Here is a 27171-nt window from a genome sequence, read left to right on the forward strand (position 1 = left end):
GAGATTTTAGAACAAGAAAGGCGAATGCAGGAATTATATCTATGTCAGGCTGAACAAGAAAGTGTCCAGTGTAGGGCTATTAATTAGGATTTGTAGTTGCAATAAAGAATTGCTTTTCTTGGCTTCTCAGGCGAGTTTTACTAACAGGCAGGCAATAACCAGATCAGATGAGATACTCTCCTCCAGGAGAGAGATGAGGAGTCGATAAATCCCATTCTACAGAGGCACATGCTGAGAATAAGGGTCTCCGGCGCAAGGCTGAGCTGGTTGAGTTAGCACCACTTGGGTTCCTCTGGCTCACCAGTCCTCCTGGGCTTGTAACAACAGTGATAGCTGAGGGGATAACATGAGGCAAAGCGGGGCAAAGCCCAAGTTCTCCTATGAACTGTCTCTCTAACAAATCACTTGCTCAGCTGGTGTCTAAGATTAGCTCCTTCTGGCAGCTCCAGCAGATGCAGCTGCTGGGTAAATTTAGATCCTTAGTGAATGGGTTATTTTCTCTCCCGGAGTATCCAACTCAGGAGGGCAGTGCAGCGTCACTGGGCTTTGCCATGTGAGTCACCCACTTTGACACCGGGAGGTGGCCGACTCTGTTTGTCCTCCCGGGCAGCCAGGGACCTCAGCTGAGCCACCCGCAGAGACAGAGCCCCTGATCTCGACAGCTCGGGGTGGCTTCAGCTGTGGAGGAGAAAAGCTGGATTCTACCCTGGAAGGAAGCACATCATGTCATAGCTGGTTTGGTGGTAAAGAGTAAATCTGAAATAATGGAGGTGCCAAGAAACATCTACCAAAGGTCCATCAGTAGACCTGTGTTAAAAAGAGATATGCCTGGCAGCTGAAGGAGTTTTTTGGGATGTGACTAGAGGTGCCACCAAGGCACAATACCCGCCCTTACTTCCAATATTTTTGGTCAGGCTCCCAGAAGTAAAACCAACATGGCTTCTAACTCAAAACCTACAAGTTTGATGGCAGTAGGCTCGTGATATTTCAGCAGTACAAAGGTGGAGTCAAAGTAAAGGTGAATATGAATTGAGCTGCAGCCAAACCTCCAATCTGGTGATGCCACTAAGGTGGGCTTCTGTTAAACTCAACCATGTGTTGTGTCACTATTAGGGGTGGGAGGTGAGGACCTGCAAACAGATGCTTGTGTCTCTCAGCTCTGATGGCAGGGCATTGCCCAGCGTGTCACCTTCATTACAGCAGCATAACAGTGATAAGTGGCAGCCACCATAGATGTCCAACATTTATTTACTACATATATAAATGACATTTATCAGGGACTTCACAAATTACTTTGGCAGAGCTGAAAGCTGGCTAGGAACCAATCCTGTTTCATCCACAAAGAAGCCAGAATACACCAGCACCAAGCGTCTCGACTCACGTTGCGAAGTGGTCCAGATTCTGCCCTCACCAGACATCGACATAACTCAGACATAAGGCCACTGAAAGTTACTCTAAAGTGCAAGAGAGCCAGAGCTATTTTTCAGTTATTAACCCACCTTTTCCCCAAGGCACCGTGTTTCACACATGTACATTTATTCAATGCACTCCCTAGGCAGTGTCCCAAAGTCTGCTTCTCCAAGGAGGCTATCATGGGCTTTCCCTCCACCACCCAGCCCCAAGTCACTGCCCTTCATTCAGGGTCTTTCTCCTTTGGTTGTATATATGTGTGCGTACTCATTCAGCCATGCAGTCATGGGCTTAGGCTGTGCGCACCAAAAAGTCAGTTGAATAAAGAGATGGAAAGCTGGAGATGAGCAAGAGTTGGCTACAGCATCTTCTGTTTCTCAGCCGTGGGCAGGAATGTGAGCTTAAACCTTTGTCCATGGTGTGCGAAAAACATGAGCGGGATTTGGTTTGAGTCCTAGGACATATATCACAGCAGAATAGTCATGGTGGCCACATCGGTCTCAGACCCAACAGCGGAGGGCCCTTTGGGTATGAGTTGGGGCCTGGGGACCAAGCAGTTGTGAGCCATTTGTTGTATTTCTTCAGCATGCCCGCTCCCCAGGCGACCTGTACACGATGCGCGATGGCTGTGAAGCAGGTATGGCTCCCACACGCTCATTAACTACGCCTGATGTTGGCACTAAATCATTTTTTTCCAAGACATACAACACTGAAGGGACCTGTTTTGCAGAGATTGTAACAGCTATCACTCTGCACCGCTGACAGTGGTAGGGAGATAATTACCCTTCATTTTGCCATTCCTGGTCCTCCTTCCCTTTGCTATAAAGACTGTACTATTTATTTATTAGCCTCTTGGTAGGTATAGATCGTGCTGAGCCATTTCACAGTCCTTACTGCACAACCATAAATGCTGAACACTTGACAGTGGATGCTGACCGTCTCTTCTAGTGAAAGAAACATGGGATGCTTGGGCTGGAAGCAACCTGGAGATTGTCTGCTCAGAGCAGGCTCAGCACCAGCTAATCCCTTTCGCACAGCTGTGTGTCTGATCCACCCTAAAACCTCCAGCCGTTGGAGTTGGAGAGTCTCCTCTGGGAGATAAGGGCTACAGGTCCTGCAGGACAGCTGAGAGCTGGCGGACCAAGTGTTACTGGAAGCAGAGGGTGAAAGCTCTAGGCCTGCACAATGTCAAAGGGTCAGCAAAATGATGGGGATGGCTCTTTCTGGCATTAAAGAAATGTCCTGGGAGCCTACCTCAGCAGTCTGCCATGCATGGGGAGCCTGTGAAATGCCCACTGTGTCTTATAGAAAATCTTTCCTGCAGCAAGAGGGTGACCTGTGTTTTCCAGGTGACTTCTACATGGGTGAGCTACAGCAGTCCGATTGTCAGGAGTGCTTGGAGAGCCCCGGCCAGTGGCTGGAAGGGAGACGAGGCTTTGGGACAAGCCTGCCGATGCTTCTCTCTAGTCCGCCTTTGCTTTGTCACACTTCTCCTCCTCGATGGCCAGGATGCGCTCACGCTCTTTGATCAGCTGCACTCCGCAGTACGTGATGAACCAGATGGACAAGGTGCTGACAGGGAAACCTAGAAGATGGAGGGAGACGTGGTCATTTTGTTGTTGCTGCTTGCCTAACAGGGCTAGCTCTTCTCCAGCACTGCTGCCTTTCAGGTGGTTTTGGGATGTCCCACAGGTTCATGATGGCCAATGACATTTTGTGTTGTGGATCCAGCCCTACAGCTTCACTGAGAGAAGAGAGAAATTTCCAGCATTGCTTTTTAGATGAAGCAGTGCCTGAGCTCACCAAGGCATCATGGATTGCGGCTTTTCTGGAGAAAAGGAGGCTGAGGGGAGACCTTATTGCTCTCAACAACTACCTGAAAGGAGGTTGTAGTGAGGTGGGGGTCGGTCTCTTCTCCCAAGTAACAAGCCATAGGATGAGAGGAAATGGCTTCAAGTTGTCCCAGGGGAGGTTTAGATTCGATATTAGGAAAAATTTCTTTACTGAAAGGGTTGTCAGGCATTGGAACAGGCTGCCAAGGGAAGTGGTTGAGTCACCATCCCTGGAGGCATTCAAAAAGCACATAGACAAGGCACTTCAGGACATGGTTTAGTGGACATGGTTGACGGTTGGACTCAATGATCTCAAAGGTCTTTTCCAACCTAAATGATTCTATGATTCTAATGTGGAAACATGCTGGAGTGGCTTTGAGCACTGTCTTACCCTCAAAACTCCTTCTGCCCCCCAAGTTCAGACTTGGTGGTTGACTTTCTGCCCATTCAACCTGCCCACGTCCATCGTTGTTCAGCACTGCGACCTTCTGGAAGCTTTGTGCCCCGCTGATGCTAAGGATCAACCCCAGCCTTGTCCCGTACCTAGTGGGTACACAGTGTACGCCCAGGGAAAAACATGTTTTTGTCAACTAGGTAAGCGACTGAAAGCTCTCCCTCCACTTAGGAAAGGTCTGACGGCATTTGTAACCACGAGTCTGGTATCCACAGCAGAGAGGGGACACAGGCTTTGTACCTACTAAAACAGGACCTCTGAAATGAATAATGCAACCAGCAAAAGCCAGCTAGCTCAGCGGGCAGGCACTTCTGGCACACTGAGCCGAGAGCATCATATTATCCATTTCCTATGCCAGCCCCCTCCCTGAGAAGGCTGGAGGACGTGGGCTCCCGATGGCTATTTATACCCTGGGCTGCTCAAGAAGACTTCAAAATAGTGCCACCATCTCCTGATCAGAAATGTACAGATAAGACTGTAGCAGGAGGGTTCGTACCTGTCACCTTCAGGTTGACGCAGGAGTAACTGCTAAAGGAGATGAGGTCGGACAAGTAAATCCCGTTCTCCAGCAAGGGGACCATACCGCAGCCAGGGACTCAGCCCACCTCGGTGGGGTGAATGTGACCTTAGCGTCGCTGCGAGGAGTCCAGTTCACAGCGTCAGGCTGTGCTAGGAGCTGTACAAGGACACCTGGGAGGCAGCTCGCACCCCGGCGAGCTCACACGGGAAGGGCTGGAGATAAGAAACCACTGCCTGCACCTTTTGAACAAGAATTAAGCACGTTGGGAGCAGCCACATAACAAGCCAATGGCCAGGCCACTTTGGACCCAAGAGGACTCGACAGTCCCAGTCCTCAGCTCTCCTACCAGTGGCCCCCCCCATCAAGCCAAGGGTCCCTCGGTGGGGAAGGCTTGTAGCATCTTACCTGTCAGGAGGAGTCTCTTGGTCACCAGTAGTGCAAACTCCAGGCTGTTGAGGGCTAGGATGTTGTAGAGGACGATGGCCCAGAAATTTGCCGCCCCAAAAACTGCCCTAATCCGCCGAGACATGGCCTCTGACATTTTGGCCTGCGGAGGGGAGAGGAGCAGAGAGTGAGGAAAAATGGGGCTGTAAGGAAAGGGGATGCACCGGTCCAACTCCAGCCAAACTCCAGCTGGGATCCCAGAGGGGTAGGCAAAAATTAGAGCAGCCTTTAGTGTCTCTGGGATGAAGAAACATAAGGACAAGGTAAAAATTCTGCTCTGCTGCTGGACTCAGATGCATGTGGGACTCCGGACTGGTGTTTCAAGGTCCCATGGGTAGGGTCAAGATGTTATACACGGTTTCATGCTAATTATAATGGCTGCATACTGCTTTCTTCATCTATTGCCTTGGGTAAGCCATTCCTCAAGGCAGATGAATGTTGTTGTATACCAGGATTATTATTAGCCCTACGTGCAAATCACTCCCAGCTCCTGGTAGAAATTGTTTCTTAGGAATTAAAAAAAAAAAAAAAAAAAAAAAAGGAGCTGAAAACTAGTGACAGCAGCAGAGTGAAATTGTCACTGGCACATAATCCTCAGGAGCAGCTGCTGCGAGTGGAGCGGGGAAGTGGTTTATAGCAATCTTCAAAGAGCACGGTGAATCCCCAGGCCACTTAGTGCTGAGAATTGCAGTGCCGCAGGGAAGGAGATTTCCCTGCCTGCAAGTGCTGTAATCTGATTAGAAGTTCAATGAGGAGAGCAAATGGAAGGATTGCTCTCCAAAGTTTTTATTCAAAAGGGGTCTTTACTGAACCGGGTTAGGACCTCCAGACTTTAGGTTAAGCAAAACAAGTAAAGAACATAATTGTTTCCAGAACGGAGTTTCGTAAGTTTTTCTTCCAATGTGTCCCCAAGGAACCTTCGTCCCAAACAGAGACAGGGCACTAAGCTTTGGACTGTTTGGAAAATAATTCATTCTAGTACCTAAACATTTGCTTTTATCAGAAATCAGATCAAAACCACTCAGAATGCCAAGACGTTTTGCAGAACAAGAAGAACAAATGATTTCCATATGGAAATGCATAAACATTTCCCCATGGACAGATCTCAGATTTTGTGTGCATCTGTGGTACTTTGATGCCTCGTTGGGGCTGCATTCCTAGTTCGTTTGGACCTCTATTTTCCCTCTGAAAGCTCCAGACCCAACCTAAATTTCCCATGAAGCATCACAGGGGCAGGTGGAAATTTGCTCTGGGTGGGTGACACAGTGCATAAAATGAAGGGATACAGAGCACCGGGACTGTGCTTCTCTTGCACAGCTAAGTAGCTGATCACAAGGATGCTAAAGGCCACAGGAGAGAGCTTCAGGTCTCCACACAGGAGGCCTGGACATGGAGCTGCATGGCATCATCAGAGACGTTGCTCTTCAGTCTCAGCTGAAAATGGATCTGACTTGTACGAACAAATTTGAGCTCCCTACAGTCATGGACATTTTCCAGCACCAGAGTTTGGTCCCGGACCCATTGACCTTCCCCTATCCACATGTAGCCCAGTTCCTCACCTCCAGTTTGGCAAAGGGCTCCTGCTGGAAGAACTTCTGCACCCAGAGCTCAAAGTTGAGGCCAAAGCAGTTGAAGACAGACCAGATGTAAACAATCTCGCAGGGCCCCAGCCACAGGGTGGTGACGGCAAAGGTGGCGATGGTGGCCACGAGCTCCTTCATGATGTTGTCATGGTTCTCTCCAATGTGATCATACACGTACCTGATGGCCAAGGAAAATGGTCGGTGCTCCCCGTAGTTAAGGAGACCCCTCCGGAGTCCCTTATCCCACGCTCACCCACCACAAGCTCCTCACAGGCAGGTCAATCTAGAGCACCTCAGTGAGAAAGGAAGGAGGTTTTGGCCGAGACATTCTAGCAAGAAACTGGTTTTTGCTACAGTCCAGCTGCTCGTGGCTTGTGTTCCTCACAAACCTATAGCTCCTTAGGGACAAAATACCACCCTTTCCCCCTCTTGCAGGTAAAAGGTTGATAAAACATGGGGATCTGTAAAGCTGCAGGCTATCTCAGACTTGCTGGTGCACAGGATTTCATCACAGAGCAGCCACCACCTTCAGTACAGGTTTGCTGGTGTGTACTCACGGCTGGAGAGAGCTGAAGGGCTGAGGGAGATGTAGATGGAGCTCAGGCCACCCTTGTTACCCAGGATATGGGAGATCTGGGCTCAATTCCCCTTTCCTCCTGGTGGAATATGATGCTGACTCTTCCTCCCTCGAGGGAATGATAAACCCACCGGATTTAAAGGGATTTCTGGGACAGGACTCTCTTATTCCCAACTTTGGGGGGTGGGGTGGGGGTGTGTGTTGCACATTGTGGTGATCAATTCTATGGTCTTAGGGATAAACAGACCAAATATGACTTCATGACTTCATGTTTCACCCAGAAGAGAGGACACCTCAGCTTTGGGAAGAACAGCATTTAATGCTTCATTGCTATGTGATGAAAGAGAAGACCCTTAACCAGACTAGAGACGGTTGATTAGACACTTACTTGCATAGCCAATCATTAATCCCTCTGTCAAAATGCCTACAACGCAGATGATAAAAAGCATGTTAAAACACACAATGTAATGACACTCTTCCATGCAGCAGTCAGCCAGAGAAGGCACCCAGACCCCTGGCGAGGTACATCTGCAACCTTTTTCACAGCAGTTCTCCATTCTCCTTCCTTGAACAGGTCCCACTATCGATGTGGCAGGTTACACCACCTCTCTCCTTATCTATTCCTTCCTGCCCAAGAATATTTCCCTGGGCTAAGGCCAAGTCTAGACTATAGGTTCAGTATAGACTGTTCAATGTAGGTAGTCTCCAATTCACAGGCCAGCTGCTCAGAAGCAGAGCCCAGACATCTTCACCCCCCCCCTGCACGTTTCGTGCAGGTCAAACATGCTGTCTCTCTTTGTTGATGCACGTGGGCTACTCACGTTTCTGCAAAGACGTAGAGCATGGTGATGCATTTTGGGGGCTGGGGTGGGTCCAAGTGGTCCAGTCTGGCAATGGTGTTGATGACCCCAAACATGACAGCAGCTTTCACCCAGTCGTACACCAAATTGGAGTAGGCCAGGCCAGCTGGAGCAAAAATGAGAGTCAAACAGGTGAAGTGGAACACGGAACATATCACCTTCAGGACTTTGGGGGACATCAGGTCCTATGGGAGCATGTAGTCTATTGCAACAAACATAACATCAAGAGGACAGTCTAATGCTGTCTTGGACCAGCAAAGCTTTTAAAACTAAATAGCTTTTTAAGAAGCTTGAACCAAAGGACAGTATCTTCTTGGGGTATTCAAGAGCAAACTGTTTATTGGTCTTGGTAGTCCAAGAAAGTCATACAGATCTCATTTCTTCCAGTGCAAGAGTGTTCCTTCCCTCTAAGGCTTGTTAACCTATGACAAACTCATCACAGTTCTCAACTCTGACCTCTGAGGTTTTATTGACAACTCCATCAAAATGCACCCCCCTCCCCAGCTCCTTGTGGCCATAGAGGTAATGTTGATGCTACAGCAGAGCCAGGGCCAGAAACTCTGTCTTGCAGAGGTGTCTGACACTGGAAGGCAAACCCTGCAGGAACAAACACCAAAAATTTCAAATTCCTATGGAAACAGAAGCTAAAATGCCCCTGTCTTGGTGGGACTGAGCTCACAGATTAAGGACCACACAGTGCCTTGAAGTGAGCAGTGCCTGAGCTCCTGCCGTGGACCAGGCAGATCTGGTCAATAAGGTCCCCAGAGCCTGCAGAAGAGCTCAGCTCCTTCTGGAGTAACACATATGCTTGGTCAGTCCACCCAGGTCTCTTAGGAGACCCTAAATCAATGCTAGTGCCATTCTAGCTGCATTAGGATTTTCTCCTGGCCTCCAGCTGCCACTCTGGAGAGACATGGGGCTCTTCCAGCCCCTGCCCGTGTGGATGTCAGATACCCTATGGCAACGCAAATGCTGCCATCAGACGTGTATTTGGCCAGCTGAAATACTCCATCCAGCTGCCAGCTGAATGCTAGGACTGCTACCATTACTCATCCTGGGAGGTTGGCTTCTGGACGTCTCTAGTCCAGCCCTGCTCAGAGAACAGCCAACTTGAAATGGAGATCAGGTTGCTCTGGATATTGCCCATTTAAGCATTGTATATGTCTATTTTTGGAGAATCTATAACCCCTCTGGGCCCCTGTTCCAGTGTTTGACCACTCTCTGAAAAGAATTCCTTACATGCAATCAGACTTTGCCTTGCTGCACCTTGTTTGCCGTGTCCTGCTTCTTCCCTGCCAGCCTCCAAGAAGAGTTCGCCTTCTCTACAACCCTCCCTTAGGCAGTTGAAGACAGCAGCTACAACTCCCCTGCACAACCTACGCCCTGGGGCCATTTCAGTGGCTCACAAACACCCATAATGGGTAGCCACCTGTGAAGGCATCTGAGATACCAGGTGTACTTCTTGCAACAGCATGGGGCTGATTTTTTGGAGGTGCTGAGCTCCCTTCCAGTCCAAAGGCAATGGGAATGGCTTGGCGCTCAGGCTCTTAAACCCCGAGCTAAACAATTTACACCGGGACCCTGTGAGAACGTCAGACCAACACCATCTGCTTTCCAGGGCTGCCAGATCTATGCATTGTCAATGGGAAGAAAAGGGGCTTTACTCAAACCTGTCCAACGTGAGCATTGCCAAAGCCTGTCAACGGAGAAGGATGGAGATCTGAATCCCTCACCACTGCTTTGAAGCTGAGTACAGGTGTGAACGTGTCCAAACACAGCCACTCACCCAAGGACCAGTCCGAGAGGCGGTTCATGAACTTCAGGTCGGAAGGGAGGGTGAGGATGTAGAAGAAGTGGAAGAAGATGTCCACAGCAATGATGGCCCCCACGTGGAGGAGGGCATGGACCCGGATATTCCTCATCTCGTCGTCTTTGCGTCTTAGGTCTCGGGTGCTCACCTGCCGGGATGGGAAACCAGGAAAGGGCTGAGCTGAGAGACAGGATGGGCAGCACGTTCCTCCATCCATAGAAACAGTCAAGGTCCAAACGAGGACTCAGCGCTCTCCTTTAGAAATCACACCATGGACGACATGGCCGAAATCGCCATTGATTAAGGAAGACCCGAGGGACTAGCTCAGGCAAACACATCCATGGGGAGCAGGACGTGTCCTACCCACAACATCCCTCCAAGACCTCCGCCTCAGTGCTGAGCACGGCAGCAACGTGCCTCCTGGATCGCCCTCCTAGCAAAGGCTGTTCCCACCACTGGGGTTTCCAGCAGAGCAGGCACATGGTGTGACACAGCGGTGACAGGTCTGGCTGTATCTAAGGGACCCCAGGTGAAAACCACACCAACCAGGGAGCTGGGTTTTATGCTTTTTCTGCAGAGATGTGTTCAGAAAGACAAATTTCCTTAAGGGTGGCCCCTTGCACAGGTCACTGAATGGGAGCAAATACCCACATGCAGAACATCTACAGGATGCCACAGCCTGTAGGAAGGGACATCTACTTGCCCAGCAGAGGTTAGGAGCAGGGCTGGAATCCCACCTGACCGCTCTGCCAGGGCCAGATGCGTATTTTTGGCCAGGGTCATTTGGGAGGAGGAGGAGAAGGTTGCCTGATGGTCTCTGGAGCTTCTGCTGCAGACACCTGCTGTAAATGAGAGGGAGAGCTACTCAAGGGGCCATCCTGATTCGGTTGGGACCTGATCGATGGGGATTTTGTCTCTGCTGCGTCTTGTACAAACAGGGGCCGGGCTTTGCCTCCAGGAGCTGTCATGTCTCTGACCGTTGTAATACAAAAATCATCAGAGCAAGCTTTCAGGATTACACTGGGCAGACTGATGTCCTCGCTTCCCCGCATCGCCGTAAAAATTGCTGCTGTATTCAAAATCCTCTTATGTTTATTACTTTCCCTTTATTCCCTGCGAGAGGTGGGAGCTCTCCCAACATAATCCGCAGGCTGCCGCACCAGCCCCGTCATCAAATCCAGATGATTCCTGAGAATTAAAGCCTTTGCCAGATTTTTTTGTGTCTGTTATATGCCAAATGCTTCAAGGATACAAAGAGGCCACTGGACCCTGAGCTGGAGGAGAAGTCGAGGGAGGACAGGCTCGGGCATGGAGACGTGTGGGAAGACATGGAGCCCCTCCTTTCATAGAATCATAGAATCATTTAGGTTGGAAAAGACCTTTAAGATCGTCGAGTCAAACCATAAGTCTAACACTGCCAAGTCCACCACTAAACCATGTCCCTAAGTAAGTGCCACACCTACACGTCTTTTAAATACCCCCAGGGATGGTGACTCAACCCCTTCCCTGGGCAGCCTGTTCCAATGCTTGACAACCCTTTCAGTGAGGAATTTTTTCCTAATATCTGATTTAAACCTCCCCTGGTGCAATTTGAGAACGTTTCCTCTCGTCCTCATGTCTGCATGCGGTGGCAGCACTCCGCCACCATCCCCTTGAGGTCAGGGCTGTGTCCCCCACACTTCCAACCCTACAGAAGTGAATTTGTTCCTTTCATCCTAGTAAGAAAGATGCTTTTCAGCTCAAATGGGGCTGGCCAAGCCCTCGTACAGATGAGTTCCCATCACACGTGGGGGTACAAGGGCTCCACCAAGACGTAGCACCAGTAGGAACCAAAGAGACAGATCCATTCCCTAACTGGGCCAGACTCCATCTGCCTGCTCCCATAACTGCTGTTGGGCAATTAGGAATTCACCTCTACAATTAGCTGCAGCTCCAGCAGTGCAGGGGGGCATCTAGCCAGGAGATGGCAGTGGTGGCCAGGCCAAGACAGGACCCCTGGCATGGGAAAGGGGTTGGGGACTTACTCCTTGTGCCTTTGGGGTGAGCATTTTAAGCAGCGGGGGGGGGGGCAACTGCTCATTAAGTGGCTATAGACATCCTGGTTTGGGGCTGTGCAAAGGAGCAGGAAATAAAACCCCCTCCAGATCAAGCCTTGTAGGAGTGGTGGGAATTCAGGTCTTGGAGACGTGAGGACTTTAATGCCCTGATTTACAGACACATGGCTGCAGTGTTAGGAGAAGCCAGGGCTGCCCGTTTCATAAGAAACACTGATGGAAACTGGAGAAGGAAGAGGAACGTGGGGTGAGGAGGGCACCCCAGGGCCCTGTACCCCCTCTGGAGGGGCTTGGACAGTAGGGGCTGCTGGGGCCGTGCTTGCCTGGGCTTCAGCCCGGCAGGTAAGACACGACTGGAAAGATGAAGCCTTAGGATGAAACGTTTCTTCCAGCAGCCTGGGGAGAAGAGCCCACCAGCAGCCTGGCCATCCCTGGTGCCCGTCCACTGAGAACGGGCTGCTGGTGGACTCAATGCACCACAAACATCCCTTATGGGTGATGCCAGTGCTGACCTTACGATCTTCAGTGTCAAATGCTCCAAAAGTCCTTTTAAATAGAACCTGCAAGACCCAAGGGATCTTGTTCCTTTCAACATGCAGCACGAGGTTGTTAAATCCCCAGGTGAATGAACCAGCAAGGAGCAGGACTCAGATCAGAGCTCATCCTGCTCACTGGAGGAAACAAGACCCGTGCAGACCTTTTATTAGGCAACCAGTACCAGCCCAACGCTGGAGAGAAGGTGCTGGACTGGGTGGGTCTTTGGTCTCCTCCGCACCAGGGAGGCTCTGGCTGCTCTCCCCTGCCCTGGGCTGGTTTTTCTTCTGAATTCACAAACATTTTTTCAAAATGCTCTTGCACCCAGATGTCAACTGGGGTCCAAAAATTCAGTGTAGCTGTTCTTCTTTAAAAGAAAACGGAGGGATGGTGGTGATCCTTACAGCAACATTGCTGACCAAGCAAGAGGTCCCTCTCTCAGCAAGCACTACCAGTTTGCTTTGATGACCAAGGCTGATTACTGGTGTAAAAGGACATTGAGATGGGAAGAGTGAGGAGGCAGAGAGCACTGCCGTTTTGCTTGATCTTTGGCTGTGAAACAGGCCCAGAGGTCAGCTGGTACCAGCCCAGGCTTCTGCTGATGTTTTCCAGTGCTGTTTAGAGTCTTCTCTTCAAAAAGCTCCCTTGGTTGTATGTGATACAGGCAAAGACTTGGGGCACCAGGGTATTTCACAGAGAGCAGAGGAGTCCCCTGGTTGCCGAAACACAGCCTTCCACTCAACCTTACTTATTTCTACAGAAATAACTTCATCTTGAGACACACAGACCATCCTGGAAATTCATGCTCCTTGGGTGAACCAGCTGGATGGAAATGTGAGACTGCCCTTGCCGTCACAGCCACCAGCACGTAGAGGTCCCACAGATGGGCACCACATGTCTGGCTCTCACCGTGGCCTCCCGGCTCCGCACAGTGGAGCGACACGGAGCTGCTGGGGTGACAGCACGTGGAAACTGAGGCATGGAGCAGTGCAGTTGCCCGGCGAGGAAGGACGTGAGCTGAACCCTCCCCTCCTCATCCCAGCGTGATGCTTTCACAACCACATCAGTTTATACCCCTCCCCACAAAAATCACAGCATCATTGTGCAGCCCAGACTATGGCCACAGACTCTAGATGACCACGAGAAGCTCTACAACCATTTGCACCTTCACTGTGGGAAAAGGTGGGGTTTTATAGGCATTAAACCCAAGCAAATAAATGCAGGGAGAGATCCTCCACCAGCCTGGCCTCAGGAGCACTCACCTGGGCATGGAACTGGTCAAATGTCATGACAGGCCCAAAAAAGAAGAATGGGAGGTAGAAGTTGTACTTGAGGAGGTCGAAGATGGAGTAGATGCCCTCTTTCCTCTCACAGCTCTCGAGTGCAAAGCTCATGCAGCGCATGATGGTGAAGCCGCTTCCTCCATAGAAGAGGACATCTTGAAGATCAAAAGCTCCCGTTACAAACCCGCTCTGGATGAGAAACGAAGAGTTACCACCAGGAACGCGGTGTCATTTCTGTGCTCCATCGCTTTGTGGAGGACACCACTCCTGGGGCAGCAGGCAAAGCCTCTAATTACGCTCTGACACCAATTGTCCCTGGAGCTAATAAGCCTTGCTGTTGGAAAGAAAAAACTGGGGCTTGATTTCCCAGCTGGCTCCTGCATCTTGGAAGAGCCGGGAAGTGGTAGATCCTCTTGCCCATGTCTTCACCAAGCAGCTACGGGCCATGCAGGCTTTGGTCTGGGGTGGGAAGGTCACCCTGTCACAGGGAGTGACATAACCCTCCCCAGGGAGTGAAGAAAAGCCAGCACAAGCCTGATGGAGGCAGGGGAAATGCATTTCGGGAGGTAAGCAGCAGGCAGGGAGAGGCAGCACCGTCCTTCGGAGGGACTGAATAGCTTTATAAGGCCCTTACGGGGCTTCCCTCCACCCACCAGCGAGAGAAAGTCTTAACTGGGCAGAGACCTGAGACAGGCACGGGCATCACTGAACCCATCCCAGCACTGTGTTACAGATGGGGAAACTGAGGCACGGGGCAGGAACACGTCTTGCCTGGCTGACAAGCTGTTGCCTAAGCAGCAAGAAGGACTTGGGTGTCCTGAGCTCTGGCCCAGCACGAAGCCACCAAAACACACCATAGCCCCAGTGGGATTATTCCCAAGCTCAGCGACGCAACAGTCCCCTCCCTCTCAAACCCTGTGGGAGCTCTGGCATAGCCAGGAGAAGTGCCCAGTGTTTGGGGGTTCCCCAGAAGCCCTCCTTGGGGGTAAACCCAAGGAGACAGACACAAGCGGGCTGGAAATGAGGCAGAGAGATGGTTCGAGACAGCACCTACCTGCCACGAGCTGAATGGCTCCACCTTGAAGGAGGCGAGACAGCAGAGCCCGGCCGCGTAGCAGAGCCACTTCTGCTTGGCCAGCGCGACGGAGTAGAGGACAAGGCAATGGGAGAGGATGATCATCAGGTAGACGAGCCCCATGCTGCCCAGCACGGCCAAGATCCCGTAGAGCATGTACATCACAGCCCGGTACTGCGAGAAGAAAGGGGTCCAGACCCGTGGTGAGCTTGGTGAAAGCCCCAACCCTGCTCCCCCTAATCTAGAACATCTCCCCATCCTAGAACAGCCCTCAAGCCCCCTCCACAGAACCCGGGTCACCCTGGTGCTTTCAAATCCATCCCACCACATCCCCGTCTCACCTGCGGTACCGTCATGGAGCAGATCTTGCCGAAGAGGACGTGTCCCGAGAGGGCGAAGATGATGACGTTCCTGAACGAGGTGAACCACATCACCCACTCGAAATCGGCCACGTCCTGCGGGAGCAGCACCGGGTGCCTTACTGTCCCCAGCCATTGCACCCCTGCCCCAACACCCGTCCGGAGGGGAAACCACACAACTTTCAAAGCCTTTTCTTCCCATTTTCCACCCAAGGGCTCCCGAGCACTTTAGCTTGGTCATAAAACCCCAGGAGAGATGTGCAGAGGTTTCTCGTCTCGGTGCACACAAAGCAGAGCATCCACGGCGCTGCAGGGCTGGTATTTTCCCGACTAGTTCATTAGGGAGAAAAATACAAGTCACGTGGACTTTGCAAAAGCGTGTCAGCAGCAGTAAAACCAGCTCTGCTTCTCCAGCGGTCAGCACCGACCATGTTGCCGGTAGCTAGAAAAGACCGAGTCCTTCCTCCGCTTACCATCTTCCTGCCGAAGTAGTGCCAGCCCGGCTTTATGCCATCCCGAAAGGCCTTTCTGTTCATGCTGTCTGCAAAAAAAACAGAGTTACGGGGAGAGAAACAGCTCTGGGAAATGGGGCCCGGGTTTTGGCAAGGCAGGGAGCCTTCCTCAACGCGATGATGAGCCATCAGGGCTCAAACACCCTGTCCCAAAAGTGCCTAATTCCCATAGACAATCATAGGAGTCAGAAACCTCAACCGTTTCTGCAAGAATTTCCAGCAAAGTCTTTTTGCAGTGCACATCCCAGAGACTCCCCGGCTGATCCCATGAAATTTTCAGGTTTTTGGGCTTCCAGACAAAAAATTTGGGAACCAGCCCTGTGTAGGCAGGGTGGTTGCCTGTTTTGGGGACTGGCTGGAGACCTGTGACATACCACAGCCTACTGGCCTGAGCCATGGAAATGGGGACAAGGAGGCAACCAGGCAAAAAAAAAAAAAAAATCCTTTTGAACCTTGCAAAGGATTCCCAAGCTGTTCTCTGCAAAAATTAAAGCCAGGGATCTGCTGCTGGTATGGACAGCTGTAAAAGCAGCCACCTTACATCCATCCATCCTCCCCATCCCAGGGGATGTGATGGGGAGCGTTACCTCTGGACGCTTCGAAGATCCCGCTGCCGCTGTATACCACGGCGCACGTCACGATGAGAGCGTAAAACCCCAGTTCGTAGCTGGGGAGCATCGTTTTAACCCCCATGGCGGCAGGTTACTGCCCCAGCCGGTGCGGGGGATCCAGACCTAGGAAAAGGGAAGGAGGAGAGGGAAAAAAATCAGGGGTGAGAGCTCACCTTCCCTCCTACCCCTCCAACACCCCAAATAATTGCTGCTGGTCCTCAGCACCTCTGCTTTACGGGCTTCTTTGAAGGCTGGTAGCTGAAGAGAAGAAGACAGTGACACCCGGGGCTGAACCCTGGGACAAAACTCAGGTGCAGGCAAAAAGGTGGCTGCTGAGCCGTGCTGCAAAACCCACCCAGGAGCAAAGATTTGGGGGCAGCTCAGCCAGGTGCTCCTCACAAAGGGTTCTTCCCAGTAAGTTGCATCCATCCCAATGTTCAGAGATGCTCCGGGGATGCCAGCTGCCCAGGATGGGGTCCCTCCAACGTGTCTCTGATGTCCCCCCCCCCCCAAATTCCTAATTGGATCCTTGGAGGGGATCCAGGATAGAGCACGAAGACTCCTGTGCTGGGATGCCGTTATTCCCCTGCCCTGGGCTGCTGCCCACCTTGTGCTGGGATTTTACCCAACCTTGAGCTCTTGGGGGGAGTTTCCTAAAACCCCGCGGTCCCAAACTTTTCCCAGCCACAAGCCTTAGGACCCCATAGGCACGGTTAAAACCCCCCCCCAGCCGTTCTGCCCAACGGCATCAGTAGGGCTCGGGGGATGCTGACGCCCAGCCCCGCAATTAACCCTGGGCTAATTACACCTGCCAAGGCTAATTAACCCCGACGCGACGTGCCTTTCAGCCCTCCCCGAGCTCTGCAGCCTCCCGACTGGGTGTCCAGTTGCTAAAAACGCAATTTAGGGCTGGAAAAAGCCGTATGCGGGGGGGGGGGAAATCCTCCTCCAGCACTGCCACTGCCACCCACTCGCGAACGTCCCCCGCGGGTGGGGGGGACCCCGCGAACGGCGGAGCGCTTTGAAGGGAATAAGTAAGCGTAAATCTGGCTTTTAGGCAGCAATAAAAGGCGAGCCGGTCCCCCTCTGCTTTCTCATCTGCATCGCAAAGCTTTTGCCGTGGGTGCTTAGTTAATTTTTTTTTTTAATTTTTTTTGGGGGGGGGGGTTATTGAGGTTTTTTAAGAGCTGGGGGGGGGTCGTTGGCACGCTGCCACCACCCTGCGGTCCCCTGCGGCGGGAGGGCACTCACGGAGATGGCTTTAAAGAGCTTTTTTTTTTTTTTTCTCCTTTCCACGCTTTTCAAGGCTTTATTTTTTTTTTTTTGGGGGGGGGGGGGGTTACCCTGCAAATGAGCCGGCCGAGGGGGGGGGTTAAGGGTCCCCGGTTGACTCTGGAGACCCTGCGGTGGGCGAGGGGTGCTGGCGGGGAACCCCCTCAGATAATTTTAACTCCTGATCGCTCCCCAGTTGCCAAAGCAGGTGCCTGGGGGGGTCCCCAGCCCAGCCTCCCCCAGCCCCAGGGGCAGCAGCATCCTCATCCCCCCCTATTTCTCCCCCCCCACCGGACCCCCGGCCGGGCGGTGGGAGCAAGGCAGAGGTGACAAAAAACCCTGGAGCAGTGGGAGCAGCGTGTCACCATCCCCGGCTTGACCCCCCCTCCAGCCCCCCATCGCTCCCCGCTACTGACCTTGAGCCCCGGGACCGCGGGTGGAGGTGGGCGAGGGTGCCGGAGTGGGGGGGGGGGGATCCAGCGTCCAGCACCGCGATGGGGGGTGGCAGGAGGGGGGGGAAAAAAGAAAGGAAGGATTTTGGGAGCCGTTGGCTTGTCCTACAGCATCTCTCAGGCCGGCTTGGGGAGAGGGGAAGGGGGGGCGGGTGGGTGTATTTTTTTTTTTTTTCCCCCACCTTGCCCCTGGAGGAAGTTTGGCCGGGAGTGGAGCGGAGCAGGCGGGAGGTATTTTTATTTTAGAGCAGCACTGCAGAGGGGGGCTGGTTCAGGAGCTGTCTGTCACGGCAGCTGCTGGAGAAGGACCCATGCTGCCTGCCAAAACTCACACGGGGCCAGGGAGCACGACCCAGGGCTGCCCACGGGAGCCCCGGGGGGCTCAGCAGCCCCCACGCAGGGACCGACTCCATCTCGGGGGTGTTTCGGTCCCCCACTTTGAGCCCCGCAAAGGAGGGGGTAGCCCCCATCACCTTGCGCGACAGGGGAAACGGCTATCGTCGCGTGGGGATGGGGAAACTGAGGCACAGAGCCAAAAAGGTGCGATTCCTCCCCGGCTCGGGCAAGTGTTTAAATCGTCACGGGGCTCGGGGGTGTACAACATCTCTACAAACCGTCTTCGGGGTCTCCTTCTCGGTTTTTGGCATCTGCAGCCAAAACAGGGGGAAGGAAGGGGCTGGGTTGGGTTACGGCCTCCGTTATTATGGGGTATGTAAATACAAGTCGGCCAAGAAAAAGTCAACGCGGCGTCAGGCCCGTCTCCGTGTCCCGCGCCGAGCTCCTTCTACCAAACCCCTACCAGATTTGGGGAGCGCTCACCCGGGGACCGATGACCCCGAGCATCTCCTGAGCTGCCTGTAGGGTCAGGGGAGAGAATCAAGGCAGGCGACCCTGGATTTTATAAATACCTCCATGGGTTGTCCGCTTTGGGATGAAGCGAGTCATGTTCTGGGCTCCGGAGGGAGGATTTCCAGGATGGGCACCCCTCAGGTCAGCCCAGCTTCGCCCCGAACAAAAAAGCTTTTTTAGCAGCGTTTTGAACTTGGTGTGCACAGACAGAGGCTTTCCATAGAGAGCCTTGGCCGATGGCTGTACGGCCAACAGTTTCAGCACCTAATGAGCCACTTTTTAATTTGCAGCAGACGAGGCAGGATTTGGCTGCCTGCCCCTCGGATGCCCCAGAGCCCCAGGCTTCGTCCTGCTGCCGCAAGCTCTGTCCCTGCCCAGGGACTTCAGCTTTTTAGACCTTGACATAATTGACTGGGTGCTTAGAGGCGAAGTAATTAAGAGATCGGTGCAGATAAGCACAGCGACACAATTTGTCACGCTCCGAGCGCCTGTGGAGGGCAGAGGTTTATGGCCATACGTCAAGGAGCCGCAGCAGGAGGGAAAATTGTGTCTGTCCCCCCCCCCGCCAGCGGGTACAGATGGATGCGGTGGCTGGACGGTATAGGAAGATAATGACCAAAGGGGTACCAGGGGGCCGACAAGTCCCCGTCACCCTCCCTGGCTCCCAAACCCACTCACTCCCCCCAATCCTATTCCACGCAGCAACCAAAACCAACCCCAAAATCCTTTTCTCTGACCGTTCACCGCGTTGGAGGCACGATGGACCCCGTTGCGTGGCCACGGGGCTGGAGGCGATGGGGATTTCGGTTTCGGGTATGCGAGAGATGCTGGGGGGGGTCCGGGGAGTGGGTCCTGGAAGGCAGGAGGGTCACGGCCCCATGGTGCTGCTCTCCCTGGGCATTGGCACCCAGAAAGTTTTGGGCTGATGATAGATTTTTATTTTATTGAATTTTTTTAATCCCGAGTAATTTGTGATCTTGCTGGATTGAAAGTGCAACATGGAGGGCTGGGCGGCGTTTTTTCATGAGGCTCTGGGAACTGTGGTGATAAAAATCATTTAGCTTTAATTTATGGATATTATTAAAATTAAAAAAAAACCAACCCGCTCTTGATTTCTAATATAATAAGATTTATTTTTAATGTGACCGGCGTGCCTTCCTCAGCACAGGGGATGCCTCCGTGTTTTATTGCCCCAGTGCTGCTGCTTTACGACATAGGGCTGTTTATAGCTTCGAGCTGATTTAAATGATAGTTTTTTCAAACATTTGGCAGGTTGCTGGAAGTCGTGGCGCACGAGCTGAGGCCGGGCCCCTCTTTAGCATCCGAGAAAGTGAGCGGGAAGGTGATGGGGTTCAACAAAAGGCGCTCGGCTCTGTCCCAGCGAGACACGGCACAACCTGGAGATGTTTGATGGGGACACCAAAGGAGCCTCCTCCTGCCTGCTTGCTCCTGCCTTACGCTGCTGCCTCCCTGCTGCGGGAGCAGCTCTTTATGGGATGAACTGGAAGGAGAGAGGGTTATAATAACCCGCATGGGTTGCTTTATACCGCCTTAGGTTGCCTCATCGGGTTCCCCATGCAAACGTGTCGCTGGGAACGTGCCAACCCCACCAGGACCTCAGCAGGCACCTCCCTGCCAGCAGGACGGCTCAGGAGAGGAGGGTGCGTGCCCCATCCATCCATCCATCCATCCATCCATCCATCCATCCACGGTCACCCCCAGGACCCCTCTCAACGCCCCCAGAACGGCTCTGCCTGTCCCCCATAGCAGCCATCAACCCCACCAAAGGTCCCAGGGCCTCCTGCTGCCCTGGGGAAGGACTCTGAAGAAGGCTCCCACCACCTGGCAGGGACAACCCCGCGTCAGCTCAAAGCCCACTGCTTTCAGCTCCTCTCCTCGTGATCCCCTCCTGTTCCTGAAAAAAATGCCCCGATTAGGTCAACGTGGTAGGATGACCCCCCCCCGCCTTGCTGCCACGCAGCACCCCACGGATAAATATTCTCACTGATGAGCAGATAAATATTCTCACTGACGAACGAGCTGCTCTTAAAGCCCGGGACTTCACCCCCTGCCCGCAGATGGGTTTTGGAGCTGAAAGCGGAGACGCGTGGGGATCGAGGTGGCATTTGTTGAGCGAGGCCGCCCTGTCCCGCGGGAGCAGCCGGCTCCCGAGCAGGGCTCGGAGGGGAGAGGATGAGGGGAGAAACCCAATACCCCTCTTGGCTCAGTCGTGGCTTAATTTAGAGCACGGGGGCTCTGCTAAAGTGTTTTTCCATTTAAAGCTGAACCTCATTCCTTTTGTCATGCACGGGGCGAGGGCCCTGCAGCTTGCAGGGCAGTAGCAGCTGCTGGCTGCCACTGCCGGAGGGGTTGGCAAAGCAATTTCCAATTTAGTTCCCCTTTGCCACTGGCTTCTTCCCCACTTCACCCACGGGAAGGACTGAAATCTGTCTCCTCCTCGCACCTCCATCCTGCTTTGGAGCCTCGGGGAGGGCACGAGCCACCCACAGCCCCAATCTACCGCTCTAAATCGGAGTCGTTACAGCGGGATCGGCTTTGACCTGCTGGCTGATCCGCCGCCACTTGGCCGAGCGGAGCCCAGGGCAGGGAGAGCTCGCCTGTGTCGATACTGTCTATATTTAACCATGCTAATGCAACTTAATTCACGTTACGGCCAGTTTGGAAAGCTGCACTCTTGCGATGCCTGATCTTCGCAGGTAGATGACTCGCGACAGGCCGAAAGGAAAACCATGACAATTCATCAAAGGTCATTTATTCCCAGTGGTTCAGTTGTACTTTTAAAATCGGATGCATCTGTCAGGCATCTCATAGCTGCTTTGTGGAAGTGCTCTGCCCAGCTCCAGGGTAGAAGACAACATTTGGCTCAGCCCTTAGCATACATTAGCGAGAAGCTGGCCAAATCCTAAAAAGGAGTGTCTATAGCCTCAAATACTTGCAGCAAAATTAACCTTACGCTGTTCTTCACAGCTTAACTGTATCCACCAGCCTGTGCCAGCGCTGCCGAGCGTTGTCACCACCAGCCTGTCACCACCATTAGCTACAATGAGACTGAAAAAACTCAGAGCTTATCAAAAAGCAGCCTGTGACATGACTTTACACTGGATGAGGGCTCTGCCAGTGAGGAAATGCTGGGTACTCACACCCCTTTTATCTAGCAAAGAAAGGCATAACAATGACTGGCTGCAAACCGAAGCCAGAGAAATTCAAATGAGAATTGAAGCACGGGATTTTAATGGGCTGGTAATTATCCATGAGGACAAACTTCCAAGGAAAGCAGGGGGTTGTGGAGGTTTCAAATCAAGCCCAGCTACATCGCTAAAAGATATGTTGTAGCTCAAACAGCACATCAAACGTGCTGGAGAGATTCTGTGGCTGAGGACCAGTGGTACAGGTTTTTGCAGGCAGTAAGAAAAATATTTTCACTATTTTTATTCTCTGAGTGATGGGTTGGAGGACATGGGGCTGCTGCAGCCAGATGAACTAGCGCTGCCGCTTCCAAGATCTGTCAGGGTTTCTTACATTCAGCAATGAAATGACATGCACTGCAAGAAAATTGGTCTCATACCTTTAAAACTGGGAAGCAATTGCTGCAAGAGTCAGCACAGGGAGAATTCGAAGGCAGGTCACTCTGTGGAAGTGCAGAGGGAATTTATTTCAAAAGTAAGGTGAAAACAGAAGACCTGGACAATTTGGCCTGTATTCAGCCCCCCCCCACCCCGCTCCACTGCTCTGTGATGGGAGACAGATTGCACATTTCCACGAGAAACAGTTACTCACAGGTATGGGTTCTGTAAATAAACTATTTTATAGCATCTTACTTCCTTCTTTGTCAAGGTGCCCGGTGTTGATCTGTGTGTGTTTGTGCAGAAAAAAAAAAAAAAAAGATAAAATGCTTCTGTGCAACATCAAACAAGCATATGTTTAAAGAAATAAGCGTTGCAGCACTTGAGGTTTGCACCATGTGCTAGCGAGCCATATGAGTTCTGTAACATACAGCACTCCCAGTTTCTTATCTGTGTTTCATGGGTTGATTCATAGCCATTTTGCTGGAGAGTGGTATGATCTTCACTGCTTTGTCACGGGACAGGGGACAAACGCTGACGCTGTATTAGAAAGGATGGCAGATTGCCTCTCCCGTACTTAAGTGAAAATATTATTGATTCACACTTCTGTGTAAGCGAAATCAGAATCGCCAGCAGCAAGCTACCAGCCTGAATTTAGCAGCCACCGCATAGCAAAATCTCCACACCTCTTGCCACAGCTCAGGCAGCTTTTCAGAGTGATCCCCTCACTACTTCAGGTCCTTAAAATATCTGTTGGAGGTGGGCTGATTTCTCCTCTTCTGTCTGCTCACTCTACCCCATGCTACATAATCATCAGGACAGAGCTGAACAGAAACAAACCGCAGCTCACTTGAACGAGACTGTGTCTCTCTCTCGATCCAGGATTTACGATTCCCCAAGCTGTCGGGAGGAAAGGATTACGGGTTGCAAGATGCCTTTTCCTCTGATGCTACTGGCAGGGTGAGCAGGAGGAATTTGGCAGTGAACTGTTTTGGTCCCGCTTTTTGCGGGAAAGTACCTGACAGCTTTGCTGAGATACAGGCCAGCGCTGGGGGAGCGGAGCAGGGCTCTTGGGTACAGGGAGGCTTAACCCTCAGCTCTGTGACCTCCTCCATCAGGGACTCGTAAACCGTTTGAAGAGGGACATCTCTGAACCTAAGCAGGAAAAAGACAGGGACGACACTACCCTCACCGCATCTGGACTAACTCCCACTCTGCTCTCTTTTTCACTCTGCCTTATCGCAGCGCAAGTGGAGTCAGGATGCAAGCCCCATGCTGCGAAGGGAGCAGCCGGCTCGCCTGTCCACAAATCCACTTTGCACTCGTGGTGGCTGGGGTTAAAGTCTGACAAACTTCACACTCACAAAAAGCAAAGCAGAAAAAGAAGAGCTTTCAAGACTTTCAACCGAGAAACAAAGCAGCACTACACAAAAATTACTAGCTCTCCATTTGCTTGTAATCCCCAAGGCTAGCTCTCTGCTGGCAGGCTGCATGTTAATGCCTTATTAGCTTGCACTTGGTGTTCTCACCATGCTGCAAGAGAAAAGGACAGAGATGCAAGTGTTTTCAGCATCTCCAGAAGTCCCACCACTACTGCGGTGAGGACCTGCCTGTGTTTTGTTAGCATTTCTTCCTAGTGAGAACAAGACCTGCCTGGTAGATGAATGCAGAGACCCAGGAATAGGAAATTCATCACCTGGATGGCAAGTATCTTATGGAATAAGCTGAATTTAAGGTAGGTCTGACTGATTGCAGGCGTAATCAGCACTGTCTACCTTTTCAGTGGAAACTCCACTGAGTATCAGAAAACTCTGCTGCTAATATGTTCACGCAAAGAAACAGGTTGGAATGGTGAGTGGAGCCCCCCAAAAGTTCACTTGCAGCTATTCAGAGGCCAGGCTAATCCACACGACAGAAAGCCTGAGGCAGACAGGTATCAGTGAGCTGATAAAAACAGAACTGGGTTTGTTCTTGGCACGACTTTGGAAGAGAGCTGGCATAACTTTTGTATAGCAAATTCCTTTATGAGCTGATAAAGGCAGCAGCATATTGAGTATCGAGCCCTCTTGAGGAAAATTCTGTTGAAACTAGGGAGGTTTTGCCCAAAATCACACTGTAGAATTACAGCTTCCTAAACTGCACCAACCTACGGCATGTGCAGTCTGTGAGCCAGCTGCTTCCTAACTCTTACCGACAGAATTTGCTGACATGCAAAACCTTCACTCTTTTTGTATTTCACCTCCATTTCTCATCCTCTTCTGTGAATGCTAAAGAAATGACAAGATCTGAGGCTGCAAAACTACACTGCCACTGTATTTCAATTCATGGGCACGATGCCTGGGCTCTCTCCCTGCTTTGCAGTCCAAAGGACTCTGAATATCTTGCTTAACTCGTCTCTTGTTTCTGCTGTCGAATGGCCTGTAAAAAGATATCCTTCACTTGGTCCATTGTGTCTTGATACAGTTTAAAGTCTTCCTCTTTCTTTCTCACAGTAGTCTCCAAAGCGGCTTTCAGAGCTTCGTTCTCATCCAGCTGGATCACAAGCCTATGAGGAAACAAAAGGAAAACTTTCATGTGAGCCCTGGAGCTTCAAAGCAAATTAGAACACTGCTTCAGCTCTGGGGAAGAAAACACTGAAACACATGCTTTCTGGTAATTTTATGACAGGCATGAGAAAGAGCAGACGTAACACTTGTTCCTTCTCTCTTTGAGGTAGAAAAGAGTATTAGATGACCAAGATACTTTTCAGATCTGTTTTGTTAAAGATTATAATTTTATTTTCACTAATAAGCTTGCAATCAACGCATAAGGAAAGAAAAAGAAAAAAAGATGTCTTCCTTGCACGTGTTTTGTGTTGGTTAACATTTGCATTAGCTTGATATTTCTGGGTTTATTTATTAGGAAATTTGTGTAGAATGGCATAGACAAGCTCCGACCAGAGGATCTGTGATTTCTACAGAGTTTGCTAGGTTTTATCTTCTGAGGAGCGGATGCAGGTAATATCACTGCTAAAAGGACAGCAATGAGTTTTAGCTGTTGTGAGTAACACTGCATGGAGGAAGGGAAACCATACCTTGTGCTCAGCTCCTCTATCTGCGATTCTAGAGGCAACTTGGAGAGCTGGGCTGCAGAGAGCTCCTTCCTATCGCTCACATTCAAGGTGAGTCTTGAGTGACTCGCAGACTGGCCTGTAGATTTAATCACAAAATGGGGTTTTAGTAAAACAAGCAAGCGTTTTCACTTGGTAGCACACTGAGTGAATCTCAGGAAATAGTGAATAAATACTAAGGAATCTGTTCAGAACTAGGTATATCCATGAAGATACTGTAACTATATAGGACAGGCTTTTATTTTAACCTCCTTTCAGCAAAATTAAAACATGATGAGTTTGCATTCCTGGGTTAAATGCAGTAATATGCCTACCTATTTAGAGAAGAAAAAAAAATAATCCAAAATATTTAAGTGGCCAAAACAATAGGTGATAGAAACAGTTGAAAAGGATTATTTTAATGTTAATCTTGTCATTGTGTTTCACTTAAGATTACGGCAACTGTTGCTTCCTGAATGCCTGTGATGATGTTTGTGTGTGGCACACACCAAAACAGCTTTTGTAAAGCACTTTGATCCTCAGCATAAACACAACATTGGTTAAACGCAATAAAGCACTCAAACAGGTACTTCAAACTAAGATTCTAAATCAGGAATTCTTTCCTAAATAAAGGCCTACCCAAAACATGCAGCATTGCTCCTGTCATTTCAAAGGGACACAAAAACTTTTTTCAGGGTTATAAAGAAAATATAATTCAAATTTACTACTGGGATTGGAAAAGCAAAAAACTGAGTGACCAGTCAATCCCTACAATGGAAGAAGGCCCAGAGAAGACAGGCAAGGATGATGTGCCCAAGAAGCTCAGAAAGGAATGTAGGAAGTGACCATAGCTACCGTAGAGGATGCTGATCTTATCCCAACACCAAGTGGAATGGAGGGTGGTCTTTGCTGTAGATAAACGGCTGAATCAGTTGAGTAAATGTAAATGGCCTTCTCTAAAATAATCAATGGAAAGTACTACCTACCTTGAGCCTGCTAGACCAACGTGAGGGAAGTGTGTATGTGGTTCAGGCCAACATAGGGTATAAAAATCAAAAAAACAGCCAAATGATCTTTGAAGAAAATAAGGACTTGAGATGGCTTCAGCCCACGTATTCCTTCCCAGCAAAACTGAGGACACACAGCATCGTGACAGTGAGCATCTAGGCCAGTAATGGGAATCATACCTGTGTTGCGATTCAACTGTACATTGCAATTCCTACATTGTGCTTGTGTTGTGATTTCAGTACATTGCTGTATCACTTTTCCAAATTAAAATCCCACATAACATCAAATATCTTCAAATAAGTAAATATGGTAATAAAACACTAAATCCTTCTCATGTGGAATATCTAAAAGAACCTGGTCAGAGAGTATTGGACTCTAACAAAAACATATGAGAAGAAAAGGCTATGTTGTATAACAAAGAAATGCTTTTGATCTTGAGGTTGTGTTTTACAGGGCTGAGGAAAACCTGCTGTTACTTACCTATTCTCCTCTGGGATTATTCTTTGCTAATTTGAAATTTGGATAAGACAGAAAAAAACCCGAAAAACGAAAAGCATGAATAATTTTAAAACACAACTGGGTTGTTTCTAGCTACTCAGTATCATTATCTACTTCCCTTGAATTGAAGAGACTAGAAACATTAGATTAGCAATTAGATCAGCTCTCTCCAATTTTGCACTTCCAGAAAGAAAAGAAAATATTATGTTAATTAGCGGGTTCTCTAGTCTCTGTTTTATATTCAAGCTTTTCATTCCTTCTTATTTCCTCAACTATCTGGCATGAAACCATTTAGATAACCTACATGCTCTGCTGAAGAGGTATATTACAGACTTGTAGACTCGTTTCTTATACAAACTCCAGAGTTTTGGCACATCACAAGGGGCTGAGCTCTCTTCAAAGAAGGGTGGTGAAATAGATTGTTACCTACTCATCTTATGGACTTAGAGAGGATTTCTTCTTATTAGTCTTACTGCCAATCCTTTTTTACATTTGCTTTTAG

General features: G+C 50.5%; 2 protein-coding genes and 1 long non-coding RNA gene across 12 annotated transcripts in view; 1 reads left to right on the forward strand and 2 right to left on the reverse strand.

Annotated features, from left to right (window-relative positions):
• Positions 1–1230: 1230 nt before the first annotated feature.
• HHATL (hedgehog acyltransferase like) lies at positions 1231–17809 on the reverse strand. 5 transcript variants are annotated; one of them, XM_030010366.1, is made up of 12 exons: positions 17607–17809; positions 15895–16041; positions 15269–15336; positions 14778–14891; positions 14416–14610; positions 13341–13550; positions 9467–9638; positions 7642–7786; positions 7209–7244; positions 6220–6421; positions 4622–4763; positions 1231–2995 (listed from the first exon to the last, which is right to left on the reverse strand). In XM_030010366.1, exons 2-12 carry the CDS (start codon positions 15998–16000, stop codon positions 2874–2876), a joined length of 1512 nt encoding a protein of 503 aa, XP_029866226.1. In that variant the 5' UTR covers positions 16001–16041; positions 17607–17809; the 3' UTR covers positions 1231–2873. The 5 variants fall into 5 exon arrangements, with proteins under 5 accessions (XP_029866226.1, XP_029866227.1, XP_040978058.1 ...); XM_030010367.1 differs by lacking the exon at positions 17607–17809 and adding an exon at positions 16760–16798; XM_041122124.1 differs by lacking the exon at positions 17607–17809 and adding an exon at positions 16526–16543.
• A 3439-nt stretch (positions 17810–21248) lies between these two features.
• The window catches only part of CCDC13 (coiled-coil domain containing 13), a 35990-nt gene continuing 30067 nt past the window's right edge, over positions 21249–27171 (reverse strand). For all 6 annotated transcript variants that reach the window (XM_030010354.2, XM_030010357.2, XM_030010356.2 and 3 more), the window contains 2 exons: positions 25149–25263; positions 21249–24620 (listed from right to left, as the gene is read on the reverse strand). In XM_030010354.2, coding sequence (XP_029866214.1) covers positions 24461–24620; positions 25149–25263 — 275 coding nt within the window. In that variant the 3' untranslated portion in view covers positions 21249–24460. The remainder of the gene's footprint in view (positions 24621–25148; positions 25264–27171) is intronic.
• LOC115339841 lies at positions 23701–26455 on the forward strand. Its single transcript, XR_003922846.2, has 2 exons — positions 23701–23810; positions 24568–26455. It is a non-coding gene; the product is annotated as an uncharacterized LOC115339841 (long non-coding RNA).

The sequence above is a fragment of the Aquila chrysaetos genome, chromosome 3 (genome assembly GCF_900496995.4).
Source record: "Aquila chrysaetos chrysaetos chromosome 3, bAquChr1.4, whole genome shotgun sequence".
In the NCBI taxonomy this organism is placed as follows: Eukaryota; Metazoa; Chordata; class Aves; order Accipitriformes; family Accipitridae; genus Aquila; species Aquila chrysaetos.